The 20,905-nt window shown below is 35.2% G+C and overlaps 1 protein-coding gene across 4 annotated transcripts; it reads left to right on the top strand.

The window, feature by feature from the left end:
• The first annotated feature begins 7,300 nt into the window (after positions 1–7,300).
• On the top strand, positions 7,301–19,833 carry LOC132618530 (uncharacterized). Of its 4 annotated transcripts, none has more exons than XM_060333565.1 (10): positions 7,301–7,417; positions 7,695–7,799; positions 8,714–8,845; positions 11,216–12,058; positions 12,261–12,342; positions 12,418–12,494; positions 13,758–15,196; positions 16,997–17,147; positions 18,318–18,566; positions 18,755–19,833. In XM_060333565.1, the coding sequence occupies exons 1-10, from the start codon at positions 7,376–7,378 to the stop codon at positions 18,887–18,889; spliced, it is 3,255 nt and encodes a 1,084-aa protein (XP_060189548.1). In that variant the 5' UTR covers positions 7,301–7,375; the 3' UTR covers positions 18,890–19,833. The 4 variants fall into 4 exon arrangements, with proteins under 4 accessions (XP_060189548.1, XP_060189547.1, XP_060189550.1 ...); XM_060333564.1 differs by having other exon boundaries at positions 13,755–15,196; positions 18,755–19,832; XM_060333567.1 differs by having other exon boundaries at positions 13,755–15,196; positions 18,414–18,566; positions 18,755–19,829.
• The last annotated feature ends 1,072 nt before the right edge of the window (positions 19,834–20,905 follow it).

Below are 20,905 nucleotides of genomic sequence, written 5' to 3'. Positions count from 1 at the left end.
TACGTAAATGATTACTGTGGGCGTTCCTTGTCTTCATTATTTTATGTTAAATTTGTTAGTACTACTAATAATATGTTTGTTGTGTGGAAATAACTTTTATGACAAGACTTAAAAGCAAAGAGTTGATGTGCGTTGGCCTTTCAATGTCCCACTCACATTCTCATCTAACTGTTCTCTAAAAATGTTTCGGTGTTTCCTCCGGTGTCTAGAAAATGTACTCTACCCATATGTTCGTTCATTGATGTACAAGTACAATTGCTTTAGTAAATTTGCAATTTTTAATTACGTATTTATTTTTGTCTTTGATATGTGCTACTGTTTTATTCTGTTTAATTATTTGTCATATGAAATTTACTGATTTAACTAATTTAAATTCGTAAAGAAAAAATTTACTAAGGCCTAATATTTTTTATAAATTTACAGGGCATATGGAGATGAACAACAAGGAAGGCAAAAGGGAAGGTAAGCTGAACATTCATTTGTTCAGTCATAGCCGCATTAATATACCATGTATGGATGGCTAGGAATGATGCATTATGGAATTTGGCGCGACCCATCCAAAAAGCATCATGAAGAAGGCTATGCTGGAGAGTAAGCACGAGATTTTGGAGATACTACACAAACAGTATACTTGCAAAGATAGGAGTTGGATAGAGGATACATTACATAGAATTAATGTACTGGGAAGACAGGCAAAGATAGAAGTTGTACATAGTAGGTGGTGGTCCTTTTTTTTTTTTTTTTTTATTTCTTTGATTTAGTACTGCTGATTGTAGTTGCCGTAATTGGGACCTTTTGTTTGCTGGTGAATTAATAAATGTGGATAGTTCGAGCAAACGATTAACACAACTGAATCTTAATATACATTTAAATCTAAATATTAATATGTGCATTAGATTTAATTAGATGTCTCAGTCTGAACACATTTACGTATTGAGACGTTGTGTTAATATCTGAATACTAGATAACTTAAACGGTTTGTTTTCGTAACATTTGAATGTATAAAAAAAATCTTTGTTTAAAAATTAATCAATATAATATTCAAAGAAGATACTAAAAATTAATATAATACTGTATTAATAAAATATTTACATAAATTATATGGCGTTGAGGATGGTGATGGCTAGCGACAGTGGTTATGGGTGTCGATTGGGTATGGTGTTGGCTGATAGTGATAGTTGTGAGTAGTAGTTAGTGATAATAATAGCGGACGATAGATATTAATAGTGATTGTTGATGGTATTTGTGGTGGTGGCAACTGATACTTGTGGAGATACGGTGGACGATAATGATAGCTAATGGTGATCACGATGGTTGGCGATATAGTGGTGGTTGATGGTGGTGATTGTCAGTAGTAATTGGTGGATGTGTAATGGCGGTTGCTAGTGATGATTGTAAATGATAGCTAATGATGGTGACAACTGACTGTGGTAGTTGTGGCTGAAAATGGTAGTTGTGTGTATGCTAAGTACATTTTGATAGTATTGAATTGGAAGAAAACATAGATAAGAGAAGATGAAAAAGCAAGTGCTCGAGAAGAAAAGATGAGTAGTGGTAGTTGATAATAGTGGGAGGCGCGACAGTTAGTGGTGAACTGCTTCCATTGTTAATTTTCTTAAATAGGCATCTTAATATTATTAAGACTGTCGTAATTCTTCAAATCTATATTCAAACATATTAAGGGGATGTTCTCAAAATACGCATTTTAACGGTTAAGATCTGATTTATAAGATTCAAACCTAAAAGGGTAAAAATACTTAATGACTGAAATCTAGTACGTACTCCCTCAGTCCTAAAATAAGCGTCATCTTAGCTCGTTTCACACCAATTAAGAAAATATTAAATACAAGGTATAGTTTACTAAATTACCCCTATTTAGTAGATGTTTCTTGAGGATCGAATACTATTAAGAAGACGTAGTTCTTTGATATAAGAATATAGTTGAAAACAATTACTTATTTTTTTCTTAAATTCCTAAAGCGACATTTATTTTGGATACACTTATTTTGGGACGGAGTAAATATATAATTAAGATTAACACTTTCAATAAATACAAATAAATGAAGACTAACAAACATAAAGCTCCCATATTGAAAGGTTATTCATCCCACCGTTCAAATCCAAAACTTTTTTTGGAGTATTCAGTGAGTAATGTGTCCAAGAGATAGTGACAATAATAAGGGAAAAGATAATCAAGAAAATGTCACATATATTAGCTCAACCTATCTGTGACCATGTTGAGAATAAAGTAAGATCTATTGCATTTTTAGAAAGAAATGGGAGTGCAATGGAAAATACAGAAACTCATATCTCACATCAACAATCGTGTAAATCGAGTCTAATCAACTCTATGATTGAGGGAAAAAGGAACAAATTTTTTATCTCGTCTTGACTATTTTCTTTCACGTGAGCATTTTTTTTTCTTTTTTGTTGTGTGGAAAATATGTCTAAGTAGTATGTATTGCACTTAAAATTAAGCTTTACTATATCATTCTTTATTATTGACCAAGTTATGGATACCCGTTTCCTCTCCAAATTCTTAGCCCTTCTCTAATTCATCACAAACCGTATTTTGTTAATTTTGTGTCATCTAAATAAATTTTATATTAGGGGTTTTTAGAGATATTCTTAAGGATAGTACATATGGAGATATTGGTCTCACCTATATATATATTTCCTGTTGATTTTATACAACCCTAATTTATTATAGTATCAAGATTATTGTTAATTAAAGCTTAACCGACGACAAGGCTACAGAGATATATTTGATCATACCTGATGAGCTGTTTTATGCAAAATGACAATCAAATAGCTAAGATGGGTCCAAGATGAATTGGCAGTGTCCTATTTAGTGATTATATAATTTGATTTTGTTGGTACTTAAAAAGTCGTAAGCTACAAGTTCAAAAAGTAAGAGGGAGAGAGTGAATGTGTGTTTATGTGTATTGGTAGCTTTTATTTATAGCTTTAGCCGAAAGAAAAAATAAAAAATAAAAAAACAGCTGTTGTAGCTAATTTGTTCATAACCAGCCAAGGAACGTCTAAATTGGATAAACAAGAAGCTTTGATTTGATTTTGGCCAAGTTGAAGATAATAAGTAGAAATAATTTATTGCTTTTTAAACTTTTAGGATGAGGGAAATTTTAAAAAAGAAGAGAATTTACAAAAAGAATCTAATTCTCAGGTCTCAAATTATCACTCACTTTTTGATTTTGCACGCCCTTCAAAAATATTAATCAAGAGAGGTATTTCACTAACTTTATCTTTATTTATGTCTAAATTATAATCTCTCTCCATCAAATTTTTACTCTATTTATGTGTCATCTCCATTAATGATAAAAATTTAACAAGAGTAAAATGGGAAAAAAATAATTATTTGTGCCTTGAATTCTAAAACGATAAATAATTTGAGACTGAGAGAGTACAAGACAAAATTACAACAATTAGACAAAAGGATTTAATCTTATACATTAACGGTTCTAATAATGTAACATTTTATTAACCCCAATTTTCCATATTATCATATCATGCTTGTTAGTAGATTTATTTATTAAGTACTGTATGTCAACCTAACATCATAATATATATTTTTTTTATACAGTAACATATTATTACCCCCAATTTTCCATATTATCATGCTTGTTAGAAGAATTATTTATTAAGTACTATATATCAACCTAACATCATAATATAATTTTTTTTATACAGTAACATATTATTACCCCCAATTTTCCATATTATCATATCATGCTTGTTAGAAGAATTATTTATTAAGTACTATATATCAACCTAACATCATAATATAATTTTTTTTATACAGTAACATATTATGACCCCAAATTTTCCGTATTATCATATCATGCTTGTTAGAAGAATTATTTATTAAGTACTATACATCAACATAACCTCATAATATAATTTTTTTTATACAGTGCACAAACTCGAACTCAGACACGATAGTCCTAATTCTCTTGTGGGTATAAGTGGAAAGAATTAAGGTGTATGAAAACGGTGATGTACAGGTTGAGTTGTCGTTGTCGGATATAGAAAATAGAAACCAAATTCTTTAAAACCGAATAATATTATTCATGTATCAAACAAATATTTGTAACCGACACTTCATTTGGCATTCTCTAAAGCAATTTTGGGGCTGTGATAGCACAGTATATTTTCACTTTTCCTTTCCTTTTTACACGATTTGGACTCTTCTTTTATAAGAGGTGACTTCATTTGACTAGTCTTCTGATAAGACAGTATATTAACTATACTTATGAAAATTTTATTTGATCACTAATATTTTATGGGAATAAAGAGAATAGTTAAATAATTATGTAATTACATAAAATATTATTTGATCACTAATTACCAAAAGCTAGCTAAGTATTTATTTAACTATTCTCTTTATTCACTAATAGACTCCCAAAAAAATTTGTAAAACTTAATTAGGTGAAGTTTTTTAAGTTTTGAAAATGTGTTTGGCCATTTTTTTTCAAAACGCATATCACTTTTTGTTTTGGAAAACATAAAACATTATTTATATCTATGAGTTCTAAAAACTATCAAGAATACCGAACCATGCAAAACATATATACTTACTAATTCCAAATTATGCAGAACATGTTATTTTAATAACGATTGCTAATAACACACTAAATAGTTACTACAATTTAAATTACAATACAAAGATCCATCTGTGCTAAGAAATAAAAACAACAGTAGTAACTAGCAATTCTTTAATATAGTCTTCCTACATTGTACGAACAATTTTCACTTTATAGAAAAGACTACTTTAATTGTGAAAACATGATATATACGGCGTTAATGGAGGAACATGGTAGATAATTGAATCATAATTAAATAGATGGTTTTTTTTTATAAAATACAAAAGTTTGGGATAGTTTTGAAAATGCCAAAACATGGATCTTGACCAAACAACAGGTTTGAGCTAGACTTTAGGAATTTGAAGATTTGGTATCAAAATCTGTCAAAATTTTATGGCCAAACAAAAATTTAAAAATAAATCTTAAAATATGCTTCCAAAATCTATGGCCAAACGGGAGCTTAATAAATAATTTCTTAAGAATAGTGCAAAATCAATATACTGAATTAGTAAAAGGGAATAGAGGGAGTTTCCTTTTTAGAAATGAGAGGATTTAGTCTTCTATGCATCCAAGCAAGCATAAAAAGAAAGAAGAAAATGGTTTCACAACACTCTTGCATCGTTTTTCTTTTCGTTTAATACGTTGTAAAATATTTAGACAAAAAAACAGTTTACCTCGGAAAACAATTTTCTAGCTTGTTTCCGATCGATGCTTTGTTGGATAGTATCAATGTAGATAACATATTGTATTAGCATAATATATGGATGATGTCGGGAGTGGGTAGTAATAAATTTGAGTTTGCCAATAATATTTATGTATTAGTTTTAACAAGAGATATGATACGTGATATAGATATTTGTGAAGTAAAATAATTTTCTTCAGAAAACACATTCTCTCATCTATTTAAGGCCATATTGCACTAGAAAAATTATTTCATTAAGGAAAACATAATACTCTTAACTGTTGATTGAGACTACAATCAGTTTATGAAATGAGATTAAATTATATGCACAATTAGTGATTTTTCACCTCATCAAGCAACTTTAATCTGTTGTAGCTGGTAAGAGATAATTTGTCTTATTTTCAAAATTTTAATATTTGCATTTTAAGGAGATTTATCTATAAATATTATTTTGATTACCTGAATATTGTAAAATATCCGACCATGTATATAAGTTAAACTCGAATAAAATAACTTACACATAGGAAACTAGAAATTTATTGACAAAGTTCATGCCACCAAATTCATATGCAAGGAAGGACAATAGGGAAAAAGATGTCAACAAATTGCGGGCATTGTCCTTCTTATGGAATGGTCTTTAATTTTTGACCCTCAAATTGGTGGTCTTTAATGTTTAGCCTTACTTTTCATTTGATGAAAATTTGTGGGCCAAAGTATCCTTATTCGCTGCTCTATGAAACTAGAGATTCAGGTTCGAACCCAGCAAAGGCAAAAAAAAAAAAAAAAGGAAAAAAGAAATTTGCAAGGTAGAATTTCGTAGCAAATTATGCCTATTCGGCCAAAAATTATATTTTAAGGCCTAACTTTTGTAGAACCCTACAGAACTATGCTGGACAAGAAGTAACTTTTATATAGAAACCATGCCTTAAGGCATAGTTTGCTATGAGTGAGGCCTCTGAATAGGCATAATTTGCTACGGAATTCTGCCTTGCAATTTTTTTTTTAAAAAAATACTTTGTTGGGATTCGAACCCAGAATCTCGGGCGTATTTTCGGCCACTTAAATCGCGGAAGGACAAAATTAAAGACCACACCCGAAGTAGGACGGGCAATTCGTATAATTGCCCTTCTTTTGGGGTGGTCTTTAAATTTTGCCCCTCATATTTGCGGTCTTTAAATTTTGCCCCTCATATTTGTGATCTTTAAGTTTTGCCCTTAGCTTGGATACCTGAGGTTCTGGATTCGAACCCCCCACTCAGGCATAAAATAAAAATAATAATTTCGCAAGCCAGGGCTGGAGGAAGTATATGCCGGATCCAGCATAAAGTCCTTAAGGAAAAACTAAAGTTATGCCGAAGGGGGCATAACTTGTCCTCAAGGCATAGTTTAGTTATGCCTTATGGAGCAGAACTTTTCCTTAAGGAACTCTGCCTTATGGGGCAGACTTTTAATTAAGGCATAACCAAAAATATGCCTCATAAGGCAGAACTTTTAGTTATGCCTTAAGGAAAAGTTCCGCCTTATGGGGCATACTTTTAGTTATATTTTATGGGGCACACTTTTAGTTAAGACATAACTAAAAGTATGCCCCATAAGGCGGAACTTTTCCTTAAGGCATAATTAAAAGTTTGCCTTGAAAAGTAAAAAAAAAAATATATATATGTCTCAAGGCAAAGTCTGTCCCCTCCGGCATAACTTTAGTTTTTCCTTAAGGATTGTATGGCGGATCCGGCATACACTCCCCCCCAGCCCTTCCTTGCGAAATTATTTTTTTATTTTATGCCTGAGCGGGGGTTCGAACCCAGAACCTCAGGTATCCAAGCGAAGGACAAAACTTAAAGAACACAAATATGAGGGGCAAAATTTAAAGACCACCCCAAAAGAAGGGCAATTCGTGCAAAAAAATGAAGTAGGACATTTGTGCGACTGACCCTATTATTGGGCCGTACAGGACTTGGCCCAATCAACACCGAGGCCCAAATGCAGAATTCCCTCCGTTAGGTTTTTGGCGCGAAGAGGAACTGGCGCGAGTTTAGTGAACAACTTTGGTAGTGTATACAGCAGAGTAATTCACCATTTTCAACATTAATTCAATGCAGAGTTTACTAGGGTTTCGTCCTCCTCAATTCTCCGAGGTATTCTTTTTCGTGTTGTTAAATTCTCAGGAAGCGAATGAATTACTCTGTGTGTCTCAATTTATGTGATTCAAACTGTATCATCAACTTTGACCAATATTTTAACATGTATATTTTCACCAAATTGATATGAGAAACGTTAGTTTTCAAATATATAAACTTTTACAATTTAGCTTCAAAGTTTAATCAAATTGACTCTCCAAAAGCGAAAAGTATCACATAAATTGGTACAAAGTGAAAAAGGGGATTGATTGATTTGAAAAATTGATTGATGTAGGAGGCTGCTTGGTTACCGGGTTGGCTTCAGCAACATGATATTGAAACCAACTCATCTTACAATGGTACCACTATTGGGAAACCATTTTCTCAACAACATATGGAGGTATGCTCTTTAATTTATTTCCCTAAATTGGAAGAACCTTGTTTTTCGGTTTAATAACAGATCAAGTGAAGGACTTGCACTTTCTTATGTAAAGTAATAACTGCTAATATAAGATTCTTATTTTATCGTACTATTGTTCTGTATCAAAGTAAAATTACGGGGAACCAGAAGTTTTTTTTTTTTTTTTTTTTGTCCGAAAGACATTAGCGGAGGTTTGCAGTTTTAAGGGATTGTCAACTTAATCCCTTAACTTGTAGTTACATATTTGTTTCATAAATAAGGATCAATATAGCTTGTGAAAGGATTCGAAGTATTATTTTGATAAAAGTACGGACTTGGCATCTAGAAGAACAATGCACCGCCTTATTAATTAGTATTTTGTGCGACATTATTTCATCGGTGAGAATTTTAAGACGTTGAATCAATATCTAAAGCTTTTAGTTTGCACCATATAACTAATGCATGAACATGGAGAAAAATGTAAATGTTGATCAAACTGAGCATGGTTTAATCTCATAAGGATGGAAGTTTTATCTTTGTTCAGAAACGTTGATTGCATTCTCATTTCTGAACCAGTTACTGAGAAGTCCTAGGTCTACCTTTTATATCAAGAACAATCTGTAGTACTTTTATCAGCATCATTTATAGCACTGTAAACTAAGTGATGAACCAGCAGGAAAGAAATAAAGAAAGTTGCAAAAGTGAAGTGCAATCGCTTTCAATGCTAAGCTGATAAGTTTGCATCTTGTTTGCTCCAATACTAACACAAATTGATTACTGCTTACATATTTACTACAGGTAACTATCACTGGTTGTTCCTTCATAGTTTTTACATGGTCTACAAACTTCTGATTTTCCCAGATAAGACTCATGTGCCACGAGAAAAATCAATTTGGCTCCTTATCTATATGTAGGAAATGATCCAGCAACATAATGCAGTAGCGTCCTATCCACAATCAACACAAGAAGATGGGTATAATAGTTGCCATCTACTCTTATCAGGAGTTGAGAGTTCACCACTCAGTTTGGTTCAACCGATTGATAATGTAAGCTGTAGGGAACTCTTGGTTTATATAAAATATTTCGGAAGTTCTTTTCATTAAATGTCAGTTATTTCATGACTTCAGTTTTTAAGTTGTAATTTTCCAGGAGAAGTATAGATTTTTTGACGTGATAACTGTGATTGTTGCTAGGATATGAAAACTTACACAATCATCCTGCTCTTTCTTGACTATCCATAGCAAATTAATATTGTAAAACGTTTAAAATTTTGTACATATTTTAAGTACTAATTACCTGTTGACATTAATTAGCATCTTCTTTGATTGCTATAAGTCATTTTCAACATTGAGGTAGATTTCAAGACTTGGATGCTAGAGACCAGCTTACTGCTTACTTATTTGGGCCTCTCATTAGGTGCTTTTCATAAGGAAGTAACAGAAGTTTGAAAAAAATCAATAGAATGGCAAAGGAATAATTTGTCCAAAGTTAGAAAACTAGTCCTTATAAGCAGTACATTTTCAGGCCTCCCAACCTCTTTCATTTCACTTCTTAGCGTGCTGCCATATGTGACACAACAATTACTACCAATTGCAGGAACTTCCTGTTAGATTGCATGAAAGGTTCCTAGACTTGTCTGATTGACCAGAAAATTACCACTGCTATTACTAAAGATGGAGTCTTTGGGTGAAGAACAAATAGCAGTGCTACTTTACCGGCGAAGTGTGGCGATTTTGCGTGGAAGAGTAGGGGTTATGGAGAAGTCCAACAAGGGAAAATATGCGGTGGAGATGGGGAGTGGAGAATCGCATCAATTAATAGCCCTTATTGTGTAGCTCTGTGGAAAGAGATTATGTAGGGGTATCCAGATTCCATAAGAATTATGTTCTTGGGTGATCATCAACGACATGACGAGAGTATCTTAGTTTGCATTTTGGCAGCTGTAGCCAATCTACAAGACAGAGGCCATTGTAGGGGAGCTATCGAGGTGGTACATAGAAGGTTTTTGGCAGCTTCGGTTTTACTAGGGATATTCAAGATTGGAACATGGAGCTTCACAAATTCAGATGACCACAATATTTTTTTACATATTTATGGGGCGCACTAGAAATATATAGGTGATTGGATAGATTTGTGAATTGGAACTCCTCTTCTGTGAAGTTGTCTCTGTATACTCCTTGTGTACAGGTCTTCCTTTTTGTCACTAGTCCTTATTAGTTATCACATAAAATGAAAAGGAAATAAAAGAGAGTGACTTGCTGGCTTCAATAATCAGTCTTAAATTTCCCTATCTTTCATGAATTGCTAAGGAAATGAGACTGTAGCTATGCTTCTAAACCTCACAAAAGACACAGAATGTTCTCGGAAAGTTGTGCATTCTTTTAGGCTCTGCTTTAAGAAAGTTGACCTTTATTACTGACTTTTTCGTAGACTTGCTTCATTTTCTTAAAAGGAAGCCTGGAAAAAATAGTGAAAAACTCACCCTATCCTTCAGACTCTTATCTATTTCTCGTTTCTTTTAACCTGTTTCCATGACTGACGTTAGTACGTGAAGTTAAAGTGAAACTGATGTATAACGCTATTATTTAATGCAATTATCTAAGGCTGCTGTGAATTTGATGGAGATTCATAACACTGGACCAGTTCAGCCTTGCAAAATTGGATTCGGCTACAAGGATAGGATGAAGAAATTGCCTCAATAGCATTTGAAATGAGATAGACACCACATTTATCTGTCACATGGAGGTGCATAATAATAGGAGTTTTGCTGTAGAAGGCCGCGATATCTCCCTTGCCTGCCTGTTGGTGATTGTTACATTTACAATAGTCCGGTATATGCCAGGAGTGTTCTCAATTTAATTAGAAACTTGTATGTCAGTGTAGAAGTAACAGTGAGATTGTTTTTTAATGACTGAGAAATCTGTCTGGAGCCAGCGCTTTGGGCCAACCACAGCCTTCTAAACTCGGGGATGATGGGCCCCGCCCCTCTACCTTCTCCACTTAAGTAATGGACTTAGTTCGTTTGACATAGGGCTCGAACTTGTGACCTAAGACACAAGTCCCTCAACCTTTGCCAATTGAGCTAACCCCTGGGGGGGCAAAATTAAGTGGAGATTTAGAGAACCTCTAGCCTTAGAGACCCCATAATAGTTGCCTTAAATTATAGAGTATTGGAATGTAATTGGCCACTACTGGAGTAGGATGGATGTAGAGTAATCATATAGCCAACCAAGCTAGTCTGGAATGTGTAGTTAAGTTTGATTGGATGATTGATCGATTATCTCCTTCTTCCTTTAAATCAGAGAAACCAAGATAATGAATGTCGCAGACTTGGTTTTGGCACTGCTTGCATGATGCTCTGTCCTTTATATTACCAATGCTGTCCTAACTAGCTCTATGTTGCTTTCTTTTATAAGGTGGTTCAATTTCATCTTCATCTGTCATTGGGTTGTAGCTCAGAGAACCTGCCAAGTACACTTGAAGATATATCTGAAGCAGAAAGGATCAAGTTCAGTCATGCTCTGCCAGTTCAGTGCGTTCAAATCCCAACTGTTCCTGAAGGGAAGGCTAATAAATTGAAAGTAGACAACTTTGCTGCATTAGGCAAAGGATCTAATAATACAAACAAAGGAGAAGGGCATGAGAGAAATGCCAGCTTACGTGAAGTCAATCACATGGATGATGCAATTGAGTTGTCGATTGTTGCATCTGAAGCACTGGTTATTCATGAGGTGTTCAAGGATGAATCATTTTCAAAAATATTTCCTGCTTCAACTGTGTTGGAAGCTGCACTACAGGTGAAACAAGCACGGCTGGAAGCTTGGAAAGAGAGTCATGAAAGCTGCAATAGTGCCGCTGAGGAGATACCTGAAATTGATTCTCTATCAGAATCGGAAGATTTGAGAATGGAAGATGCATTCCAAGATGTGGGGTTATCTGCTAGTGATTCTGCTGATTTGCATTTCCATGACTTAAGTCTGTCTCACGTGAAAGATACTCTTGCTTCACAAACTCAAAGATGTAGTGGAAACTTGGAAAAGGAAGGAGCTGTTCTTCATGGAATAGACATTCTTCAGCCAGGAGATGGTTTTACCAAGCTAAACTTAACAGATATTGAGAATGAATCCCAGTTGAAAGTGGACAAAAGGTTTGGGTCTTTTAATGATGACGGGCAGAGAAAGCCAACAAGGGATCTAAATTTGGTTGTGGATATCATCCCTATGGCACGTGAGAGAGATCAGATGTCAGACTGTCTGAAGGTAACTTTTATTGGTTCAGCTTCAGTACTGACAAAAATGGAAACTATTCATAACGACAGAGATATGTGAGAGTTTCTTGTCTCCACTGTAGTTTTTCCATATTAATGATTGTTCCGTTCGGTTCCGTTCCGTCTTACTTGGTTGATTTTCTTAATTTTAGCTATGGATTAGTTCAGGCATTAATATTACCCTGTTTATGCAGAAAGTCAATTTTCCTGTCGTGGAAGGAAATTTATCTCAAGCATCTATTGGTTCTCCCTCTGTTAAGAACATTAATTTTGCAGGTAAAGTAATTCTCTTTGCAATTCACATTCCATTGGAAGAGTCTTCATATCAGATAATATATTTCATTCTTACAGGAGAAGGTGATGAATTACCAAAAGTAGTTCCCAAAAGATTCGAAAGTCGTTGGTTTGGTGGTTGGACTTCTTTGAAGGTCAGTAAGTTCAAGTACATCTTGTCACTGGTTCCTTCATCAACCCTTCCTCTGTGGCGTATTCTACTGTTAAAGCAGGACTTATGTCATGTAAATCCAAAGCCTCAGTGTGCGGTCATCCCTTGAAAGTAGCACATGTGTGCCTAGCAATTGTCTGATATTATTGCATAATTTAGTATCTTTTTTCTTGGTCTATCCACCTATTCTCCTATTTGTTACCAATGAATGAGTTGATCCTTGGCATTGGCACCAGATGCAACAGATTGAAGAATATACTCTGATTCTGTTTCCGAAGTTACTAAATTTTGTCTCAGTTACCTTCAATCCATTACTCCGTATTAACATCACTCAATAAAATTAGGGTCACACATCACTGCTGTAGTGATGGTCTAGGACACATCCATACAGAAAAATCGAATCTCTTTTTGTCCCTGTGTTCTCAAATCAGGTTATTTTTGTAACCCTATTTTCAGAATCCAGAGGAAAATTAAGAGTATGATCGTTGGACATGCTAATATTGATAAGCTTGAAAACATACCTAGTGAAATCTCACAATACTTGAAAACATAAAGTAACCAAAAAGTTTCTTTTCAATGAAATAAACCATAATACTTAGCAGCATAGGAAAAGGAGAACTTCACTAGTACTAGATGCCATGCCACTGATAAAAGAGATCACAGCAGTGCAAGTCCTATTTGACGTTTGGGGCTCGCCTTTCAGCATTGCATCTCATCTCCTAGTCTTTCTTTGAGCCTGTTTGGATGGGCTTAAAATAAGCAGCTTATAAGCTGGAAACAGCTTATAAGCCAAAAAATAATAATTTGGGGTAGGCTAACTTATTTTTTTTGGCTTATAAGCTGTTTTCAGCTTATAAGCTGCTCTAGATAAGCTAAGCCAAACGGAGCAAATTATTTTTTGGGCTTATTTTATTCACAAAATGACTTTAAGCTGGCCAGCCAAACACTCAAAAAAGCTGAAAACATAAGCAACTTATAAGCCAATCCAAACGGGCTCTTTGTCATCTTGCTTTAACTACTATTCTCTCTCCTCTTCACTTGCTGTTCTTATCACTGGTGGATTGGGTAAAGAGGAAGACCGTGGGAAGAGAAGGAAAAGGAGAAACAAAATTTAATTTAGCATGCCAAATGGAGAAACTGCACGATCTTAATGACAAATTCATTATTCTTGTTTTTATGTTCTTTTTTCAATTTTCATCAAATGTACCTTATTTTCTGCTTTCCTTCTCATCTTGCTCTTTAGAAGGAAGTAAACTCCTCCGATCAAGTCAAATGCAATGCTATTAGAAGTATTCCTGAAGCTTTTGTTGGCGAGACAAGTTATTTCTCAGAATCAGCTGACGTAGCTCCAGATGAGAGTTCCTTTGTAGCACGAAAACAGGATGAAAGGGTCATCATTGCTTCTCAATTGAGTATACCGTCTGAAGGTTTATGTAACAAAGCAAAGGAGATGACACTGGTCTCTCAGGATATTGCAACATCTTCAAATATATCCTTAGATGATATCCTCTGTTCTGTTGTTCCGTGCAGTATATCATCTGATCATCTGTCTTCTCCTTCAGTTGTATACAATCATGCAAAGGATGAAAAACAACAGTGCTTTGATCCCACAACTGAATGTGCTACCAACTTGCAGAAAAACTCGTTCCTTGACAATCAGGTGGTTGATGGGGAACAAGTTACCACTCCGAAGATAAATGGTGAAGGGATACATCTCCCAGTTCGCCGAGAAGTAGCCTCTCTAAGAACTTATAGCGTACTCCCTAGCAACGGGACATCTTCAGAGAAAGGATATTGCTTCGATACTTCATTTTCATTGGGAAGAAATGATGTACCGATGCTAAAGCCAGTAGGTCAAATGACATACGAAAGAAGAAATTGCAATGATACTCCAAAAGGCGGGAATGAATTCACAGCGGCTATGCCCAAGAACACAAGCTCACCCCTTATATTGAACCCTGGACCACGACGTCGGTTCCAAGCTTCAAAAGCATTTCAACCTGATTTTGGGACAGAAAAAGATGGAAAGCAAACAACAGAAGATCAGGCTGTTATAGAGTGTCCAAAAAGAAAGCGTGTTCGCTTTTCCAAAACTGAAACTCAGTTCCAAGCTTCAAAATCATTTCAACCCGATTCTGGGACAGAAAAAGATGGAAAGCAAATGATAGACGATCAAGCAGCTATAGAATGTCGAAAAAGAAAGCGTGTTCGCTTTTCAGAAACTGAAACTGAGTCTCAGCCGAGGAAGGAGCCAAGAAAGTCACACGTTGCACTTCAATCTTGTCATACACCCAAAGCTGCTAGAAATTTGAGACCTCCAACTTCACATGTGGAGTCCAGAACTCAAGAACTCAAGAACCGTCTAATGAATTCTGGTGCTAGAAGCGAAAGAAGATTGATGCTCAAAAATATGGAATTCTTAGTCACAGGATTTTCTAGGAAACGAGAGAAGAAACTTGAAGACCTAATCAAGAAATATGGTGGCACAGTTCTCTCTGATATCCCCCCTCCGACTAATAGGGGGAAGAGATGCAAGGGATTTACTCAGGCAGTTCCTGTTGTTCTTTGTTCAAAGAAGCTGCAAACAATCAAATTCTTGTATGGACGAGCAGTTAATGCCTTCATGCTTAAAGCTAAATGGCTTACTGATTCAATTAGTGAAGGTTGCATTTTACCGCCTGAAAAGTAAGTCTTCTATCATGCCCAAGATGTCACTGATGAATTTATGGATTTTTCAGCTGTCGCCTTTATATACTATATTTATGATGGAATATTCATTTTTTCCAGCTATAATTCTTCTATAGAATCTTGTTTTCGTGTTATCATTATACATGTGTTGTTCAAGAAATCTCTAAGGCACTGATAACAGGAAAAAATATATTCAATTTTGTAGTATCTATCAACTCTATGCCAAAACCTTTTTATATTCTTCCCGTACCTCCGGTGATCTGTTTTCACATTCTCAGCCTTTGAACTAAATGAATTTCAAGCACTGGGAAGGATCATCACTCATGCTATATATACTTTAGCATATCTTCAGAACTAATACGACTAACAAGACTCCCACTCAACCTTTCATACGTCATTCATCAGGATAAACCCTGAAGTCCAACGTCGGATAGTAAATAATGGTCTCCGGTGAATGATCCAAAAGAACTTCTAGACTGCATTGGGTTGGGAGTTCAAGGAGAAATAGATGCCGAAAGAGCAGCCAAAAACATCGTTCCCAAGCCTACTTAGTAAAGGGTCATATGTTCAGTCCCAGACATCTTCATCAACACTCATCTGCTCCCTCCACGGAGGGACGGGGGGTAAGGTTTAGAATGTAGCCTATGGTGTGGTTATCTGAAGGAAACAATTTTTTGGAGTGCCATGGTATGGTTGTGGTGTCCTCTACTATACCAAGATTTTTACTTTACAAAAGGCGTTGTGGCAAAGTACATTAAGCCTCTCAAAAGTGTAAAACTATTCAAGTGTTTCCACATTGCACCAATATTACAAGATAAAAAAAAAAAAAAAAAAAAAAAAAAGCCTTTTGACCCTAGGCAATGGAGTCTCGACCTGTTCAAAAGTTGTCTTATATTTCTTTCTCGCTCTCTGTGATAACGGCAAAATGCAAAAAGGTGTGGTTTTCCACAACTTCTTCCTCCTTTTCCATCGTGCTAACTGAATTAGGAAGCAACCAATGAATGTTGAAAATCATTATTTTCTCCAATCTGTTATTGATCCACACCAGAAAACAAAGACATATGGGAGCGGGGATGCTCAGTGTTGCCTGTACAAAAGTTACATATGGGAGCGGGGATGCTCAGTGTTGCCTGTACAAAAGTTGTCTTTCCCTCTTTTGGGAATATAACTTTTCTTCCTACTTATCCATCTTATAGCACGAAACAATGTGCTTCCATATATTAGGTTTAGTGCCTTTTTGTGTCTATACATGCTTCTTTGAATGCACTCAATTGAAGACTATTTAACCCTTTCTTTTTGTGAATCCTCAAAAAGTGATTTATAGTTCAATCTCCACAGGGAGGGAATGTGCATAAGAATCAAAAACATATATATGACTTTGGGGATGGCGGCTTATTGCTCATTGTATTTATGTTTTTGAAAGCTCCAAACGTGTTTCCTTAAGGATTAAAAATGGAAAACTGCAGCCTTCAAGGGCTAAATCTACTCAACTTGTTATGCTGAAGCAGTTAAATCCTTAATAAGTACTCAGTTTCAAGGATCATGCTAATTTGATTTATCAGGAAAAGAAAACCCTGCTGATTTGAAAAATCTTCTCCAGGCATTTTCCCTTTCCTTGTTGTTAGTAACTTAGTTCTAAACTTTTTTTAACGCTAAGTGATGATTCTCTTATTCCGTAAGGAAAGCATGACAAAGGGTGTTAGACTGCACAAGTTACAGTTTCCTTTTGAGTAGTTCCTGTAGTAGGTTCTGGTAACTTGCCTATTCATGATTCATTGCATCTTTACTTTTTGTCAGGTACATGGTTGTTAAAAAATATGTTGGCAAACGGTTTATTGCTGCCGGAAGATCAGTCGAAAACAATAGGCATAGCCCTATCTTTGACAATCTAGGCATCATGCTCCACGGTGAAAAGAAATTCTGCACTGACATGGCCAAAATTATCAAGGTAGTTTGGTTTTTAAGTCATTTAGTAACTACTGTCTTCTCTCTTTCTAGCAATTCTCTTGCTCAGTTGCTCTTAGTATTCCATTTTCTTTTCCTATTCAACTACCAGTTTTCTTAAAACGTAAAACAGAAAGAGAAAAAAAGGGAAAAGAATGGACAAAACTGCTCTGGTCTCTGTTGTAAATAAATAAATCCTTAACTGGAACCAAGTAGAGCAAAGTCCGTTATGATTTTGTCCCATAGATCTTAGAATTTGTCCGGTTGAATGAACCAAGTGCTTTCTCCTTTAACAAAATTTGCTTACTTGGTTTGAATATAGTAAGTAGAAATCTCAGTTAATGATTAAAGAAGTATCACTTATGCGAATAACCAGTACGTGTCCAAGTTTGCTTGTGCTTCTCAGTTCTCTGTCCAAGTTGGCACCAAGAAAGTGAGAAAGAATATCTGATTACTCTACCTTTTCTGTAGGATAAATTCATTGCTTGGGAGCTGTAGATTCCCGTCAATTTGTCAAGTTTTTCCTTATTGAGCTTGATTCAAGCGTCATAGCGTCTGTGTTGATCAAATGTAGGGGGAACTGAGCTTTTCTTCTGACTGGAAAACATCTATAAGCTCAATTTACAAAAAGAAAGAACATCTATAAGCTCAACTTACAAAAAGAAAGAACATCTATAAGCTCAAAGACCTGAAAAAAGCGCATAAAAGAATATCAATTGCTCTAATAGACACATGAAATAGGTGAAAATCAGAGTTTTTCTTAGATAATTATTCTTATTTCTGTTAAGCAAATGTCATTAGGTTTTGTGAGTAATATGCTTTTTTTCTCTTCCTGGTTCCTTTGGAGAGTTAATATTATTATTTCTAATATATAAGAAATTAGTAGAAAAAATAAATCAAATTATGTTTCCCTTAACCTCAGATCAATAAAAGCTTCAACGAGCCCCTTCTTTTTACCTGTGAAAAAATTATATTACAAGGCTTAATGTCAATTGAACTGATTTTTGTCAAATTTAGCCACAATCTATTATACCTCTTCTCACGTCCTTGAAATTATCTGGAAATTTTTCCTTTTTAGCTTATTTGCTTGCTATTACTGCTTGTACAAATATTTAGTTATATGACTTCAATATAAATGTAGTAATCCTTAACAAGAATAACATTGGTTTCTCAGTCAAATCCATGTGATACTGTTCCTAGAGTGGCTACTTTGTTGTCTTTCAAGCTTTCACGTTATGATACCCCTTTTTCTTCTTTCCGGGCCACCCAGCATGGTGGTGGGCAAGTTTTCAAAACGCTTCTCGAGTTGGTTCAAAATCGTGACAGTGAGAAGATTGTAACGGGAGTCATTATTACTGAAAATGAGCGTAGCGCATCACGTCACCTGAAGCACTGTGCCTCGGAGGGGAACATATCAATTGCGGTTAGTTAGACCCTTCTTTAATTGCCTAGTTTAGCTGCTTATTGAATTATTAGCTAAAGTATCCAATTAAACTAACTTGCATAAAAGTGAGTTATGGAGGGACGTTGGACGCTGATGGTTTGGAGCATTTAAATCTCTTGTTTTTCTGCTTTACATTGCCGTCTACTTTTGTTTTTCATTTTGTGCAGTCAGCTTACTGGATCATAAGGAGTTTACAACTGGGAAAGCTCCTTCCCTTGAAAGAGAAGAAACAATCCTGCAAGTTACCAACTCTCAAGCTTCCAGAGTTTCCTGATACCCTGGGTCTGAGTCAAGAAATATAAATGCTCTTCTTTGTGGCCATGTATGTGGGCTTGTGGCAACAGTTGCTTATTATAACCCCTATGAGGAGAATCTTCAATTTATCACCTTGCAGGGGTTACTTCTTTTCTTGACATATGAACGCAGGTTCATTCGGAAGCTAAGTAGTTGCTGATGTGTAGCAGCATATTGCTTCCTTAGTCTTGAGGTGTACATAATTTATCAGGCGGATGTTGATATTTGTTTATAGATGCAAGTTAGTTCGAAAACATTCATTTAGGCAGATGGACCAAGGAGGCACAAGACAAGAACAGTGATCGGTGCTCAAGACGGATATATTCATCCTAGCTTCTTTGGTACATGATCAGAGGATTAAAAGTTATAACTACTGTGCTCTGAAGAAAGCAAGTAATTAACAAGGTGTACTAGTTCATTTATTAGATCTTAGACTACAATCATGGGTGGAGAGATATGTTGTATGTTGTATGCTGAGGATGAATCAAATTAGTTGAGTTGTGTTGCTGTATGTTGTTGTAAGTCATTCAATGTTTCTGTTGTAAGAAGCCTGTAGTCTATCCTTCCGTGTCTTGTTTGAGAAATGTACCATTCATGAAGATAATAAAAAATTCTTTTTAAGTCAAAGCCACTTTATAGATTGATTTGAGGCTTGAAATAACACACTACAATATTAGTTTCGACTCACTTATTTTATCTTCTACTTGTTCAGTTTAAATTTCTTAATCTTGTTGTTTTTTTTTTTGTTTTTTTTTAATTATTATTATTATTGTTATTATTTTTGAATTTATTTGATTAGATATTCACAATTGATAATTTACACCTATTGATATGATTACCTAGAATTGTTTTTCCCCATTTGAGATGAATTCAACAATCTGGTGAAGATTTCTACGTAATTAACGATTAACCCTGTTGCCTCTTCCCCTTTTTTTCTTTTCTTTTTCTTTGTACTACTCACAAGAAAATTCTTCATTAAAGGATATATTTTAAGGAGAAGTATATTTGCAACATTCAAAATAATCAAACTGGAGGAAGTTCAACTAATTTAATCTAAGTGGGATAATCTTTTCGGAGATCCACAACACTTAAAAGTAGTTCATTCAATTTGTTAATGAGAAATTTAGGAGTGTGTCTTAAATGAGGAGCGTAATATGAATTTCCTAGTAAAGTTTTGCAGTGTGGTAAATCAAAAGTTCTATTTCTAGGGATCCCTCTGACCTCTTTTGTCACGACCCAAACCGATGAGCCGTGACGGGAGTTTGACCTCTAGCGACCAAACACCCCTAATCACGTATCTAAAACATACTGAACATCAAAATCCCATAAATTGTCACGACCCGACTAGGGGCCATGACGGGTACCCGGGCCTAACCACCGAGCACCGCTCATACAGCTAGTAATCATACTCATCCTGCGATCATTCATTAATCCCATGCTTATAATCATAGAAGAACCATTTTCATTTCGAATCATATTTACCTTCGTATAATAAGCCTTCCGGCTATCAAAATAATGCATATATACAATGGAAAATCGTGAGACCATACTACCCACACATACTTATCTACGAGCCTCTACTAGAGTACTAGACATATCGACGGGACAGGACCCCGTCGTGCCCAAAACATATATAGACACAAAATAATAAGCAATGGCACCTCCGGGACAATGGAGTGCTCTCAAGACCTGCGGATAGCTCCTAGAATCTGGATCACCTCCCTGTCTACCTGTGGGCATGAACACGGCGTCCAAAGAAAAGAACGTCAGTACGAATATTATACTGAGTATGTAAGAAGGCATAAACAATAATAATACGACAATGAAATAGGGAGATATCAAATGAAGAACAATCTGTAACTAACTGTCAGTTTTAATAGAAATAATGCATGCTAACTTACTTCATAACATCATCATCATATCATGTATGCATATGTATATGTATAAGCTGCCCGAGCATATAGGTACGGTGTGATCATCATTAGCCCGCGTCCAGGCCTCTCGCGTTCGGGGTAACCATCTTA

This window comes from Lycium barbarum, chromosome 11 (genome assembly GCF_019175385.1).
Source record: "Lycium barbarum isolate Lr01 chromosome 11, ASM1917538v2, whole genome shotgun sequence".
Classification (NCBI taxonomy): Eukaryota; Viridiplantae; Streptophyta; class Magnoliopsida; order Solanales; family Solanaceae; genus Lycium; species Lycium barbarum.
The sequence above is the reverse complement of the archived record's forward strand: the minus strand, read 5'-3'. Positions and strand labels throughout refer to the sequence as shown.

Bases quoted from the DNA above. Each gene is read 5' to 3' on its own strand.
- LOC132618530 (XM_060333564.1), top strand. From the start codon at position 7,376: ATGCAGAGTTTACTAGGGTTTCGTCCTCCTCAATTCTCCGAG. The intron at 17,148-18,317 runs GTAGTTTGGTTT...TTGGTTTCTCAG, and splicing joins ACATGGCCAAAATTATCAAG to TCAAATCCATGTGATACTGT. The intron at 18,567-18,754 runs GTTAGTTAGACC...CATTTTGTGCAG, and splicing joins AGGGGAACATATCAATTGCG to TCAGCTTACTGGATCATAAG.